This window comes from Styela clava, chromosome 15 (genome assembly GCF_964204865.1).
Source record: "Styela clava chromosome 15, kaStyClav1.hap1.2, whole genome shotgun sequence".
NCBI classification, from domain to species: Eukaryota; Metazoa; Chordata; class Ascidiacea; order Stolidobranchia; family Styelidae; genus Styela; species Styela clava.
Genome location: NC_135264.1, coordinates 15,966,591 through 15,982,635, shown reverse-complemented (window position 1 = coordinate 15,982,635; position 16,045 = coordinate 15,966,591). Strand labels below are relative to the sequence as shown.

At 36.5% G+C, this 16,045-nt stretch overlaps 1 protein-coding gene across 5 annotated transcripts in view; it reads right to left on the bottom strand.

The window, feature by feature from the left end:
* Window positions 1–24: 24 nt before the first annotated feature.
* The window catches only part of LOC120333716 (protein-glutamine gamma-glutamyltransferase 4-like), a 57,119-nt gene continuing 41,098 nt past the window's right edge, over window positions 25–16,045 (bottom strand). For 4 of the 5 annotated variants that reach the window (XM_039401047.2, XM_039401049.2, XM_039401048.2 and 1 more), the window contains 16 exons: window positions 14,282–14,470; window positions 13,620–13,770; window positions 11,249–11,355; window positions 10,556–10,674; window positions 8,778–8,906; window positions 8,430–8,475; window positions 7,650–7,781; window positions 6,892–7,012; window positions 5,937–6,085; window positions 5,122–5,226; window positions 4,512–4,644; window positions 3,556–3,644; window positions 2,616–2,813; window positions 2,030–2,196; window positions 1,163–1,299; window positions 25–786 (listed from right to left, as the gene is read on the bottom strand). In XM_039401047.2, the coding sequence (XP_039256981.2) occupies window positions 549–786; window positions 1,163–1,299; window positions 2,030–2,196; window positions 2,616–2,813; window positions 3,556–3,644; window positions 4,512–4,644; window positions 5,122–5,226; window positions 5,937–6,085; window positions 6,892–7,012; window positions 7,650–7,781; window positions 8,430–8,475; window positions 8,778–8,906; window positions 10,556–10,674; window positions 11,249–11,355; window positions 13,620–13,770; window positions 14,282–14,470 (2,210 nt within the window). In that variant the 3' untranslated portion in view covers window positions 25–548. Of the gene's footprint in view, window positions 787–1,162; window positions 1,300–2,029; window positions 2,197–2,615; window positions 2,814–3,555; window positions 3,645–4,511; window positions 4,645–5,121; window positions 5,227–5,936; window positions 6,086–6,891; window positions 7,013–7,649; window positions 7,782–8,429; window positions 8,476–8,777; window positions 8,907–10,555; window positions 10,675–11,248; window positions 11,356–13,619; window positions 13,771–14,281; window positions 14,471–15,626; window positions 15,750–16,045 lie in introns of those variants that run through there. The other variant, XM_039401050.2, reaches the window with a different exon arrangement.

Below are 16,045 nucleotides of genomic sequence, written 5' to 3'. Positions count from 1 at the left end.
CGTTTCTAATCACAGAAAAATGCAGCCATTTCAGTTTTACTTTATTAGGATATATATGGAAGATATTACAGCAAATTGTACGGAAAATCCACGAGTAGTAAATTCGACCTGTTTTATCAGTAACAGAAAGAGCGTACATTAGTCCTAAGTTTTTAGTAATGACATATCCGGTTGACCTTTGACCTGGACTCAAACCTAAATGCAGCGAGCTCTACCGCATTCATTACAACTAGATGTGAAAAAAAACAACTTACGGAGAGGCTAAATTCGGATGACATAATGAAACATCAAACAATATGTTAAACATTACACAAATCTATGACGTCATTAGTGACGCAATTAGATGAAAATATACGCTTCATTGGGGAAAGTGTACCGAATTTCAAAAAATATGATGTAGTAGCTCAATTGAATGGAGATGATATACCTGATTGTGACGTCAGGATGCATCTTTATGACATCATTATTCTATAGTATAAATCAACAATAAAACTCCATCAGTTTGCATTATGACACCAATAATATAATTATAAAGTTTGTTTTCCTGATCATTTCTCTTTGCCTTCTTCGGTTGCAGCGGCCGTCGGTTTTACCTCGGCTTCGGTGGTGCGAGGAGCGGCTGCAGCTTCCGGTTCCGGAGCAGCCTTCACCCGGATAAATTCGTACGACTTGAGATCCTGGATTTGTCTCGTGTCTACGTCGGCAATTATAGAACGGCTAACTCCGGCACGTTTTGGAGTGATAACAAAAGTTGACTCCACTTTTTCACCCGGAGGAACCTGACCACTAGAAGAAAAATAATATATTAATTAGGTTTATTAAAATAGAGGTACGTCGACTAAACGTGGAAGGTCTCGGGCTCCGAATTAAAAGTGGAAAAAAAACTGATAAAAAATTGCAAGTTTGTTCAAAGCAAGGTACTTCGACTAAAATAGGAAATGTATTGAGAAAATAGTTCGAATCAACCAATGGCGCATCAAATAGGTATCTATAAGACTATCTTATTTATTTTACAATTAATGTTAAGCAGTTGAGATCATGTTAAGCAATAAGATCGCATACATCGAGTGCTTCCATGCAATCTTGAATAAGGTGAATGTTACAGTGTTTTCACTTTTAAATTGTTTATGTAGTACTTTTAAAAAAATAGAGTAAAACTTACGCAATTTTATGTGTTACAGGTGACGACAATCCTGGTCCTTCAAGCGAGATAGTCACGTGAGTAAGCTTAACAGGCAGGAAATTTGTGAATTCAACCGTAACGTTCGACTTCTTACCGACTTGCATCTCCTTTTCAGTCTGTGTTAAATGAAAAAAATATATTTATTGAGGTAGTGAATCGGTCCCAATGGTAAGATTCAGGAGATAGACGAGAATCAAAGAAAAAAAAGATAAATTGAGTCATCTGAGATATCTCTCTGTTTTTCACTATTAAACATTTAAAGCAATTGGTCAAGTGATCAAGGAGGAAGTCATTTTGTCTCCAAAACAACGCGACGACAAAAAGATCAAAACTAGAAGAAACAGTTTTGAAGAAATAAGAAAAACAAATATTTTAAATTTTCCAATTTTTCCAATTTTTTTCGATTATTATCATTTGAAAAAACCTTTTTTTTTAATAAAATTGGTGTTTAAATTACTTTCAGAGGTTTGTCTTATTAAAACCTGGGAAATAACATGATGAAAATTGTTCTCAGAAAATGAGAAAAACATATATTTTTGATATTTGAACATCTCTAATATTGAAATAGTTAGGATATTATCGCTTCAAACTTTGACTAGAAAACCAGTTTGAAAAACATTTATTTTCTCGTAATTTTTCAATTGAAATTTGCTCAAATATCAATATTCGCATGTCCGGGGGACAAGCGGGACACGTTAGACAAGCGGGACACGTGGGACAAGTAAGACACGTGACACAAGTGGGACACGACATTTTCGAGACACTGGAACAAGAACATGAAAATGAGCACAAAACTCAGCAAAATAATCGACATGTCCACTCCGAACCCGAAAGCAGAATACTTACCACAATTTTAACGCTGTCAGGTTTATTCTCCAATCTGAATTCATAATCTTCCGAGAACATCTTGCCAGTCTCCTTCACCGTAGCTACAGACATAATGCGCATGGCATTTTGGTCGACCAGCTTGCTTGAGTATTCGTTGTACGCAACTTTGATCTCTTTGGTTACGGCTGTGAATATTTGTATAGTATAAATATACGCAAGGTGTCAGTAATGTCCCTTTAAAGTTTCAATTTTGTTATGAAGTCGGTTCTCAATATATTTTAACCAGGTTTGTTGTTTTTAAATCAGTAATTGTTTGAGTATTTTTACTTCATTTAATACATTTGCGAGGGCCAAAACAATATATGGTATCGATAATTTCCCTTTAATTTAAAAAAGAATTAAGATATTATGGATACCTCATATGTATATAAATGTACCAAAATTTCGTATTTTATATATATTTTCATATTAACGAATATAGTTAAGTTGAATCAATTCTGGAAAGAATAAAAAGTTACTACAGCTACTACGACAGCTTCATGCGCCATAAATGGCCAATGCTTCCAAATTCAACGCCATAAAACAAAATCAACGAAAAACTTACATGCATTCGGCTCCATTACTATTTCATCAAATTTTGCTCTTTTCACAAAGGCCTTCGGTACTCCGGTGTAGAGGGTGCTGTGCAGAGTCGAAGTCACGTTGACGGTACGCTTCTCTGACCCTTTGTTTTTCATGGTTACTTTTACGGTAAATTCGTCGCCATTGAAAAGATTGGCGTCTACTGGGTCGGTGGCAAACTCTAAAAAATAATCAATAATGTTAATAAAAGATTTTAATTAGATTAAAATGTTTTGTTGTACTCGCCTTCCTGAAAAAAATTGATTGAATACTTAAGATGCGGGACAAGCAATACAAGTGTGACGCAAGTAACACAAGTGAGTGACTGTTATGAAAAGTGTGATGCAAGCAAGACAAAATATTTTTTTATTTCTGGTTTGTTTTGTCTGACCGAGATCAGACTTCTTCAGACAGGCATATTTTTTTGTTTAAAAATAGTTTGCTAGTTTCGACATAAAAGTAGCAGAGTCAGGTTGTGTCAAGAAATTTATAAATATTTGTATTGAACAAAAAAATTCAGAGGCATTGCTAGATAACCCAGGGGTTTGCAAACTTTTGGTGTTATGGAACCCGTGAAAGGGTCGAATATTATTCACGTGGCTCCACAATAAATTTATGAAAAAAAAGCATTGTTACTTACCGAGTAATGCTAATTAAAATTGAATTTACTTTAATAAATTACTCAGATATATTTGGTGTTGGTAAATTTCATCAACGCGGTTATTGCGTCTTTGGACAGAAAAGTTTGTCAAGTCAGTATTTCAATAAGAAAACGAATAGCTCGCGGGATTTGTATAGAGCAATTTGAGAACCTGACCTACCCAATTTATCCAACTGTGGGTGAGGTGGGGGCATCGGATTTAAACCCAAGATGAGAAATCTGCAATGCCAACAGAGTTACGCCTAACGCTAAAACTTCTTACCAAAATCAACACCATCCGCTGTTTCCTCGTCTTGTAGAGCAAGGAATCCTCTCTGATAATCTGGTTGAGATCCAAATCCGTAGGCGAGTCTGTTGTGAAAATATTTGAATAATTTTTGTAGCTGTAAACTAGAAAATCGTGACGCAACAGGGGTCACGCCAGGCCATGCTCGTTGGCGCGTGGTCAGGAATTTTCGGAAGGCCTGGGGGGGGGGGGGGAATGGGGTCTGAAATTTTTATCTGCCAACTTAGATCGTAATGGCTAGCGGGTCCTCGTTTTTAATTTCAAAAAAGAAGGGTCCGACCCACAGCCGCCTGGGCACGATACTTCTCATGGCATATCAATATGGCGATACGCGGCATCTTAAATGTGACACCGTGGCGTTGTACCTTGGGCTGGACATTTTGAATCGAATATTCGAATTGAATCAAACACTAAATTAACCGAATTGGTTCAGAGCTAAATTTCGAATCGCCGCAATTTCGTTTTTTTTTCTTTTCACCACAAGGCAAGGTAAATTTTTAAATTTTTTTTATTGAAGCCATATTTTTTCAACGCAATTCTGACAATATGACTCTTTTCCGTAGTGAGTTAGTTGTTGATGAAAACGTGTTTTTTATTGTGTGTGAACGCTCAGCAATCTGTCTGAATATGTTTTCAGTAATTTATGTTTCTGAGGACCTAATACAATGAAAAAGTTACATACAATTTTATATCTCCCAAAGTATTCAAGATTCAATTCGAAATTTTTTCGATTCGATTCAGAAATCATCAGGTATTCGAAAATGCCCAGCCCCAGACAAGGCATCGGAGAAACCCTTACAATTGCACCAATAATTACACTCTGTTGTATTACAAATTGTTTTACCCGGATGTTTTATTTAGTATTGACGTATGGAAAGGGCCGAAAGTACATACGAGTTTTGAGATCACTGACTTAGAGGATATTTACTCACTTGAACGCAGCTCTCTCTTCTGGGCTTCCCTCTTTAAACTTATACTGGTCAGTAATGTCTTCGCGATCGTCTTCTCCAACTTTTTTCGTGCTGATAAATTTGCCAACGTTTTGGGTATATCTTCTGCCAACACCTAAAATTGTCAAAAATTAGTGAAGAATTGGTGTATTTTGGCTGCATTTGAGCGTTTTATTTTTTGGACTTTGCAATGAAGGGACTAGTTATGCGAATAACAAGTAAATGGTTGTTAAAAAAATGTTAGCTTTCAAAGTCAGCCTATAGAGCAATAGTTTTAAAATTTATTAGGCGGAGCCCCCTTTTTTAGAACTTGTCAAGTCTCGCGCCGCCCCACCTCAAAAATAATTAGCTAAACTTAGGCTACTCAGGCAAACTTGGGCAAAAAACACGTTGAAAGTACGTGGATGCAATTGCTATGTATAAACAATGAAGAGATGTAAATATCTGAAATAAGACGGGCAAAATCAAAACTAACAAATATTTTTATTTTTAATGAGCGTCACGACTCAAAAATTGTTTACTCTCTCTGCTTGTATGGCGGGCCTCATCGTTTGAGAGCCACTGGCCTAGACATTACTTTCATGAAACTTACTTGTAATCTCTGCATTGCCGTCATCTTTCTCAACAACCCAGGTAACTCGATCAGAATTGACCTCCGCAAACACAAATGGTGTCTCGTAGCCAAGATATACCTCTCCTGTAATGCAAGATAAGCATTTTTTTATAAATATCAGTAAAGGTTACACAAGACTAACTCCTAACTCCCAATCCTTCCTCAATGTATTTGTGCTTGTGAATCCATATGCGTATAATGCAAAGATGCTGTAGCAGGAATAAAAATACCATGATATGCAATTCAAGAGTCCTGCTGCACACCAACACAAATGTATTTCTGCAGAGTTTCGTCTGACCAAAATCAGACATACAATTGTGTAAGTGTGGAGCCAGAACTCTTGAATTGCATAGTATTAGTTATAAACCTTGACTTGAGTACAGACTTTCCGGATTTATTTCCGGGACAAGAGCTAATCGGCATCAAATTCTACATGACAGGTCACTTTCTTACTTGGCATGTTTAGAAGTTTGGTTCGATTTTAAAAAGGGGGTTATGGTTCCTTTTGCATAGATATTTCAAATTTTGCTGTTAGGGATGAAACTAATTATAACTTAAAGTGAAATTGTTATTTATGTGACTGAACATCTGCAAAGAAATATATGTTCAGCTTAGGAATTAAAGTGTGGGGTTCAAACTCAAAATTAAGAGAGAGGGAAAGGGGATGAGGTTTTTTAATTGGAAAGGGGGTGGCGTTAATTACCACTCATTTGTTAATAGGGAAGTGGATGAACCACGCCACATTCTTCACTATTTTTAGAAAACGTGGAATAAAACTCCATTAAACCGCTCACCCTTCTTAATGGCTGTAAGTGGAGCTGGTCCAGTCTGGTACAATCCCAAACTGATTTCCTGTGGCGTGGCATCAATTACCTGCCACCCTTCATATCCTTTGGGAAGATCTGGACGCGTCATCCAAGATTCGTTCCAGACGTGGAAATTCCTAGGTAAAAATGGAGTCTTCAATTATTTTTTAATCTCATGGGCGATGTTATAAAATCATGTAGTTAATCGACAAATATATAATTTCATTGTAATTGCCTCACATAACGTATTATTACAGACGTCCAGCCGACTCGTCCAAATTTAGATATGTATATACAAAACTTGTACTTTCTGATTTATTTGAAAATGCTTGCAACAATGAGAAAAATGAGTTTGTGAGAAACACATAATGTATTCCGAATATACAACGTTTTATTCCCGCTAGTGTAGTCTTCATAGAATGGCGAATACCCTGGCCTAGAAAGGTCATATGGTGGTAGCGTGACTCTTAGATATAAGCTTTTGTGTCGGTCTGTCAAATACTGTTCTCCACGATTTAAAAAAAAATTGATTTCACGATCCGTAAAATCGTAGTTAAATATTACATTCTCCGGGTGGCAGCTTCATGACCAGATTAGATTTCCCATAGCTTCCCTGCCCTGGCAGGGGAATTCAACTCTTTTTCGAATTTTGATTGATATTGATTTTTAAACAATTGCTTAATGGAAAATTTGACTATAACTATGAATTGCATACTTACAACAAATTCTCGAAAATGCGCGACCATTTTAAGCAACGAATTCCTGGACCGACTTTTCGTCAAACAAATAATTTTACATTTAAAATCCATACAAAACTAACCACGCGCTTTATTTTTACTGGATTACAGATTTGCATATTCTTATAATTGCGCGACCATTTTAAGTCCCGATTTCGGCGGACCACCCGTTTGTCAATTTCTTCTGAAATTCAAATAAAACTAACCACACACTGTCGCCTCCAAGATCGACTTCTTCGCCTTCTTTGTTGATGTATTTGTCAATAGTCATCGATCCTTCGGTATCGTGGGCGGACGCAAAGTTGGTGACGCTGCGAGTAGGAATACCTGTAATAAAAAGTATCCACTTCAATATTTTAGAAAAAAAATCGGCCGGCTAACTAGGCTAGGGTTAAAGCAGGAGTGGGCAAGGTTTCTGGTCCAGGGGATTTTACCCACCTAACTGGCAGGCCATGTAAATTTAGCGTACAAAGTTTTATTTTACGATCAGATTTTTATTTACAAAGTTACAAAAGCCAAACGAGAAGCTCACAAGGCGAAAGAAAGAAATGTGAAATTCGAATCGTGTGAGCGAAAAATAGTAGTAGTTCAGTTAACGTCCCCATAACATGGAAATCTGTGGTGACCTAAAATACAACAGACTACGATAATATTCTAACAAGGCTATTGAACCATAAAGATCCCAATAACAAGAACTATGTAATATTGTAGTTCATGCAGAATTGGTTAGGAGCAGAAATTTATGGCAGCATCAAACCGGCCAGATTGTATCACTCAACGGGCCGGATTTAACCCTCTGCCGTCGTAGTTTCCTCAAAAGTGGCTATTTCCACTAAGCTCAATCCGAATTGAAAACTTTCAAAGACTGGTCTCCTTCACTCTGAGAGCGTGCGACTTTGCTTGCAGCAAACTCAAAAAAAAAAAAACGTCGTCCACTGGAACTGACATTCTTGTCATAACTTACCAAGGGCTCGCAAAATAGTTGTCATTACGCCAGAGAAAACCCAGCATTGTCCGAACTTCACTTCGCGTTTTGTGTTGTAATATTGCTGAAGAATCTTGACGCTACCGTTCCAAGTAAGAGGAGAAGCACCACCTTAAATTACAAATAATAAATATAGGATGATCTCAGAAAATATTCGGTACTTCTGAAGTATGCGCACCAAGATGTCGCACAACCTGAATCCTGAACTGGTACACTACCTGAGTTCAGTTTGTGCGCCATCTTGGTGCACATACTTCAGGAGGTCCAAATATTCTATCAATTTCTTAATTACCACAAAATGAAGACAAACATCTCTGTTTGTGTATGATTGTACCCAAATATTTCAGTATTCTGGGAAACTTTGCACAAAATATATGTTTTTTCTGAAATGCTTCAAATGATCTAAAATTTGTGTTCTTCCTCAAAGATGTTCCAATTGAATTAAACATAAATGGTTGTTCAATCTTCCTGTTTATAACTTTAAGAAGGGCTTCAGTTTCTGCCTTACATCGTACAAAAGTGTAATAAATTGGGCCGACAATGCTAAAGAGGAAAGATCCAGGTATATCAGAAATGGTCTCCCCTCGCATATCGGTGACCGTGTATTTAAGACCATGGTAAAGGGTGTTTTTAAAGAAATCAAAGAATATCTACAATTGTCATGCAATTGTTCAACGTTAGACTACGCCAATAAGTCATTAGTTATACAAATTACGAGTGAACATAATCTTTGACCTTTTCAAGGAAAGGAATACACACCTTCATAGTCTCCTGACCAGTTTCCAACAAGAACGCCGTCATTGACCTGAAAAAATGGGAGAATTTTATTTAAATGGGTAAATAATAGTGTATGTGTGGGTGGAGTCCTCGGCATGAGGAGCTTGTAATTACATCACAAAATGAAACTGTCGTCAAATTTTTGTAAGAGTCACACTTTGTAATTTTGCTTTCCTCAATCTGAATAAAATGCGCTTCGTGAGGTCAAAGGTCGGGGAAACATCGATTACGTAGCAATTAAACAAGTTTAGATTATACCATGTAGAAGGCTAGAATAACCGAGAGATTGACAAAATGAAAGTCTAATACAAAATTTCTACCCCTCGTTACCTGTGCAGATGCCGCCCTCACAATCCAGATTGGGTCTCTCCGTTTTTGAAGCCATTTCCCACTTTTGGATGACGTTCTTGAATCAGAGTCGATGATTCTCAAAGCAGCGTCCAAGATGTTTTCTTCAAACTAAAATTTAAATTTTCATTCAATTATTACTTAATAGTATTCGACATAAATCGATAATATTTACGGGGAATACATTTATTTTTCTGCCATGATTAATCGAAAATGATCGGTGCCACTATTGTATGCAATCTCATCGACTTGGAGGTATTTTTTTATTAAATTTAAACAATGTGCATATAATAATTTAGACTTGAATTTTAATAAATATTTGCAGAACTCGTGAGTTGTACGAAAAGTCCCCAGGTCGCCGCGTAATCCTGGTTGAAAATCAATGCTGTAATTGAAGTAATAACAAAATTCTCTACTTTTCTAACGCCACTTGGCTCTTGCGCCCATTACTAAGGCTGGACATATCGAATCGAATAGTAAATTATTCGAATCGGATCAGAGCAAATTTCGAATTGCCGCCATCATGTTTTTTTTCGCCAATGGTCGAGGGGAATTCCCCAATGTTTTTTTTTATTTTTGAAGCCATTTTTTTTCAACGTAACTCTGACATATGACTATTTTCTGTTGTGAGGTATAGATAAAACGTGTTTCGTATTGTGTGTGAACGCTCAGCAATCTGTCTGAGTGAGGTATTCTATGTTTTTAATGATTGATTCATTTGTTGACAGAACGACTTACAAGAATTACGATAAAAAAAAAGTCGCATACAATCTCCCAAGTATTCGAGATTCGATTCGATTCGAAAAAATATATAAATATACGAAAATGCCCAGTTCTACCCATTACTACAGTGGTTCTTAAACTTTTTCGAGCGCGACCCAAATCTGAGTTTCATGAATACTCGCGACCCAATCCTAAATAACGCAAAATGTGTTTTTAATGTTAGTACAGTTTGACTCAAATACAGACAACTATTTATTAGAAACAGTCCATTGACTCAGTGAGATTAATGAAACTGAAATTTCCTTTTCATTATATCTTCAATACACAGCTCTATTTTACTTAACGCAATACGCAAGTTGTCACGGGTATCGAGACGATTGCGAGCTTAGTTTTGATAACCGTCAGTGTTAAATATCCTCGCTCGCACAAGTGCCTTGTCGCGAATTGTAGCAGAAAAGGCGTCCGCTGTCCGTCGCAAACACGACATCCTAGCTGGCCTTCGGTATCTCTCGCAATATACAACTTTTTACTCATCAAATGTGCACACACTGCTTCGTTCGCGGTAAATGGTGCCTCGAGATGAAGTCACATTTTCTCTAGATATTGAATAATCTAATGTCGAGAAGCTTTTTCATTGCGTCGTCTATTACAATTTACATTACCAAAAAGACACCCATTTTTGGTTATTTTAATCCACTAAGACGACATTCCACGCGGTCAACACAACAACAAGCGACGTTCATGGTTACCGATGGCGATACCATAAAAATAATACACATGACTGGCATGTCAGAATTGTGATGTAACAATGAGCTCAAGACAGTTCTTTCCGTGAATGAAATTTCATATTCCATTATTTTTAAATACCAGAGTTTAGAAGCTAAATTGAAACATTGGGAAAGCTGAAAATTCGTCCTTCTCCTCTTAGATTGCCCTTGCATTGACGACCTTGTCGCGACCCATTTTAAACCTTCCGCGACCCATGTTTGGGTCGCGACCCATACTTTAAGAACCACTGCATTACTACATTAACTCACCTGCCCAAAATTCCATCTTTTAGGGCTGATTCTCCAAGTAGAGCCACGGTATATATTTCCGGTATCGTTGAGAACGTATTCTTCCCTCTTTGCCTCGTCGTCCAAATAGACAGAGTCGTCTGAGAATAAGAATTTTCATTCTTAATCATAAAAAGGCATTATCATATCGCAAACTGATGATAAGCCTGGATAACTAGGTGGTGTGAACTGCAATACTCTTGGCTATAGTGGGCAAGATCTACGAATTCGAATCCCAGTGTCGCAGCCTCGGGGGTGATTAGAACTTTAACAATTGGGAATACAGTGTATATTATAAACAGAACCCATATATTTCTTCATTACCTTTACGAAAATGAAAAAAAAAACTATTTAACACTTGAACTTCCGTTTGTGTATCATTGTATCCAAACGTTTCAGTAATCTAGCACACTCTGCACAAAAGTTAAGTTCTCCCATGAATACGTTCTAAATAACCAGGATTCTGTCTATTTATAAGTCATTCTGTCAAAAACTTTGCTGTAAATGGTAACAAATAAGATCGGATAAAATGGGAAAACAAGTCTTTAAATAAAGCTTAATTGTATGCTTGGCATAAATGGTATGTAATCCATATGTAAACGTAAAACGCAAAATGTATTTGCTTCAACGACAACTTTTCCCAACATTGACAACGCCATGGTAACGCCCCATTACCTTTGCACCAAGGATTGAAAATGATCACGACGTCAGGCTCTTTGTCACGTGACCTCTTGATTTCGCCGTTCTCAAGCTTGCTAACGAACTCGACGACGGTTTTGTATCTAGAAAATAAATATTAAAATTGAAAGTTTTAAAAAATCTTAATAATTTTATGGAATTTTTGAGTGAGTATGGTTATATTGCACGTAGTACGTTCACCCCTTCTATTTTAGCATCTCAGATGCAGAATCGATTTTCTCATCTCTGGTATAGGCAGTGCTGGATTAACCATTAAGCAAAATAAGCGCGTGCTAAGGGCACCCAGGGAAAGGTATTTTACGTTTACGTTACGTTTTTACGCCCACATTACGTTTTCCAAAAGTCGCATGAGGCATGCAAGCGCAGCTCTTTCATTATCGTAACTTTGAATTAATTTTTATTGAAATAAATATTTAAAAATGAGTGTTTTGTTTTACTCATTTAATTTTATTCATTAATTTAGTATGTGAGTATATCCTTGGGTCGAGAACTTTTAATAAAATCCTTTTTATAATGTGAGGCGCTTGGAAAATAGGGCTGGGAACCACTAAACAAAGTATGGCACCCACTAAACTCACAAAATTATTTATAAAATCCGACGCATTGGGCCTATATGCATAACATTACACACAATGTGTCTGCGCCATTCAGCAAAACCACATCTCCCAAAAGGCAGGTCTGCAATGTATATTAAAATTAAAATAGCAAGTGATACACGTCTAGTGCTACTTATCGGGTTTACGCTGGAGTCTCACTGCACACTAAAATAAATGTATTTCAAACTCCTTTTCCTTTTCTACGCTTGCTTTTTTGCCGGTGGATTGTATGCATTTAATGCAAGAATGATGTAGCAAGAGTGGAGACAAGAATATCGGTCGGAGACCGAAGACTTATCGATCGACCGCAAAAAAACTAATTACTTAATTAATAACTCCCTGATTATAAGACATAATTCATCCAAAATCGATAGGCTTCTGGTCCGAGATATGATAAATGCACATGCAAAATTTGGAGCAGATTCAACCTCGCTTTCGTGAGATATCGCGTAACATACGAAAGTGTCAGACAGACAAACAGATACCTATCAACATACTCACCGATCTAAATATCGATAAGTAATATCTATCTCAAGTGATTCAAGAGTCTTGCTGCACAGTATTATAAATATATTTCTGTAACATTTCATCTGACCTGGGTAAGGGTTCATCAGACAGGATGATCTTATTACTTAAGCTATAGTCCAGAGTCAAGATCGAACTTCAAAAAAAAATTAGAAAGATTGTAAAGGACTATATTTCACAGTCAAAGTTTTCTTTAAGAATCGATAGTCGATTTTGTTTTCGCAATTTGGAGTAAGATTAACCGATAACCATGAGGCAAGAAGTGTTATATTGTAATGCAGCGTTCCCCAACAAGGAAAGGATTTTGTTATTTTAGCCGCGGAATTCAAAATTACTAAATCATTGAGTAATATGCGTCCAAATTTTCAAATCCTTACCCACCTTCATTTACAGCGAAATCAATTATGAACAATACTTAACGCAGCGATGTTAACGATGTTCCAATTTTTGTACAGCGCTTCTTTCTTCGCGTATAGAGTCACGGTCTCATGGGAGATACCGGCCTATTTCTGTACCCCGATCGCTACAGGCGTTAAAAGCATTTGATGATATCATAGCAAATTTCTCAGACAACAAAGCACGCCATGGGAATGCATTGTTTTGTTCATTCTGCTTAGGCAACGCAAATGACACCGGCAGGCCCTTTGTGGGTATTGCTTTTAACATAACAAAGTAGTGACGTGATTATGTGACGTCATAAAATATTTATTTTATAAATTCATAAAATACTTTCAGATCGGAATTTTCTGTAGACTTTGAAGAAGAATGTTCTGACAAAGCAAAATAAGAAAATTTCTCGCATTGTGCAATTCAGACAAAAGATATTAAAACTGTTGCACAGGGGTTCCCCGAGACTACGGAATGCTTCATATGGGTTCTGTCCCATCAAAAATTCCAAAAACCATTTATTAGCACAGGGGTGTGCAACAGGCGGCCCGCGGGCCACAACCTTGCCACCATTCAGAGGAGCCCTTGTCTACACCCAGATTCATTACCACCAGGCATAAACTCGGAATCCTACAGTTTATGTTTAAGAAGTCGCTGACGTGGGGAAAATCTCTTGCATTTCCGCAATTTTATGGATGGCCCGACTAGATGTCCAAAGTTGGCTATACAACCGACAAAAAAATGTTGTACCATCAACTTATATTAGGCTCGTACCATTTCGTGATGGTTAAATGAACAAGAGATAATATATATCAAGATAAGGAAACCGATTTGCTTACTTTCCCACAATAGCATTAGGAGGGATGCTAACTTCAACGGTGATAGATGTCTCATCCGAGTCGGCCAGAACCATGCTCCATTTCTGGGGATCCAATACCTGTCCCATCTTTATGCGAACTTTGGTATCGTTGACCAGTTGTGCGTTTGCTCCTAATGATAGAAAAAGTTGCAAATGTTAAATATGTTTCTCATATAGTGTGGTGGTTTATGTCAATTTTCGCCGATAATTTAGGTTTTCTAAGTCAGGTGTTGAGTTGCAGTAGAAACATTTGAGGGAGGGTATTTGATTGGCTTTATTGAGATCCGTATTCACAAATTTCATTCCAAGTGGGGGATAGTCTAACTGAAATTTTTAGTGCATGTTAATAAATAAGCATGAAAAGGATTTTGTATCAAAAATTTGGTTAAAGGTTTGGAGCCAAAATTGCATTAACATTTTTTCAAAGCCCTGAAATAGGAGACGAAAAATTTGTCAAAACATAAAACAATTTTTATGTATTATTGAAACGCTTTTTACACCTTCCAAGAATTTTGAAACCCCACATTTTCCAGCCAGACGATTACGGCCTAACTTAGAAATTTGTAAACCCCATCCCTCTGTTAAAAATCCTGGCAACGCCTTTGCTGAGTCAACAACAATGGCATAGTACAGTAATCTTACCGATGGCAAACTCCAAGTACACTTCATCCCCTGCTTCGTTGAAAGTTCGTTGGAAAGCGACCTTGACTTTGAAACTTTGACCTCTACGAAAAACAAGGGCGGAAGTCTCATATTCATTTGTTCTGTGAGCAGTCTGATTGGTCAGTTTCATCCAATCACAGTCCACTGTTTTCATCACAAGCCCCTCGGCTGTTGAAACAAATAAAACAGGTATGAGATAAGAAAAACTGAGCCATTTATTATAATCCCCAGAAAAACTAGAAGATAATATTATTTGAAAAAGATCTATTCCAAGGATTAAGATTAATAAAAAAAATAATCCAGTAAAATTCACCATGTATGTAATATAACCATGACTTATTCAACTAACATAATTACATAATATAACCCAGCCAGTCGTGGTTTTGTGGATGAATTTAGAATTTGTGCAATTATTATTTAAAAAACAGAAATTTAAATACCAAGTAATCGAACATTGACAAGAATACTTTCTTAAAGCAAGAAAATCACTCAGACAATAACCCATGGGGGAAGCTGCGTGCGACCATTAAAATGCCACGAGCTTCTGACACTGTTATCTGTTATTAATAATATAATATAACAACGCTGGAAAGACAGCAATGACTCGCCGTATTACCGTGTTTTCCCAAAAAATAAGAAATGGTCCTCTTTCAATTTCATTTTGAAAAATAACACTAGGGCTTATTTCGAGATTTATTTTTATTTTCATTTATCAAAAACAAAATTACAAAGTAGAGAATTACGATGTTTTTTCGGATATACAAAATATGAAAAACGATATCCATTTATTTATAAATAAATAACAGTTTGTTTATTGAAACAAATATTTGCACTATCGACTAGGTCTTATTTTAAGGACAGGGCTTATATTAAAATCATTTTAAAAATTCAGGCTAGGTCTTATTTTCGGGGAAACACGGTATACATCTAACTTATTATAGCCATGTTACCAATTTGATGAATATAAGCCATATTCGGCAATGACCTGGTTGACTTCAGTTCATTTGAACGTTTCCCTTTCAATTTAGGACATGAACATGATGGAAACATCCAAATGAATATATGGCATGATACGTGCTTATGTGATACAGTTCAGACAACAAAATTTTTAACATAAATACCACAATTGTTACGACACGGTGTTATATGATAAAACACTACTACCATTATCAAATCACGGATAATCGTTAGCTAATTTAATCCATTAATTGTAAATACACAAAACTTTTCTATGACCAAACAATGCTGTCATTCCATACGTCACAAAGACACAATGAGCGATATACTACTTGTATTCCTAATTTGTTATGCAATAATAACATACCAGGACCAGCACGAAATCCACGAAGAAATGACCAAACATGGAACATATTGAAACAGTTAAAACTAATATATACAAATGAAAACTACTAAATATTGAAAACATTTTGTTAAGTAGAGACATTTAAGAATACTGAATAAAAGTTTCACAAAAAAGCAACAACACGCCAAAACCAAACTTATAATCTCTAAAACTTTTAAGTTAATAAGATATAGCGGTTAATGTGGTGGTGCTGCTAAAAATGTTGAAGCTCAAATTACCAAAATCGGTTTCATTTAACCTTGAATGAGCTAAGCGAAACGAGATTTTATTTAAGTAAAGATTTATAAGCTAGGTCGATTATCCGTGCCAATAATATTTATAAGACTGTCTTGAATTAGTCGTAGGAGCACGAAACATTGTGCGTCTGTTTAATAGTAAGC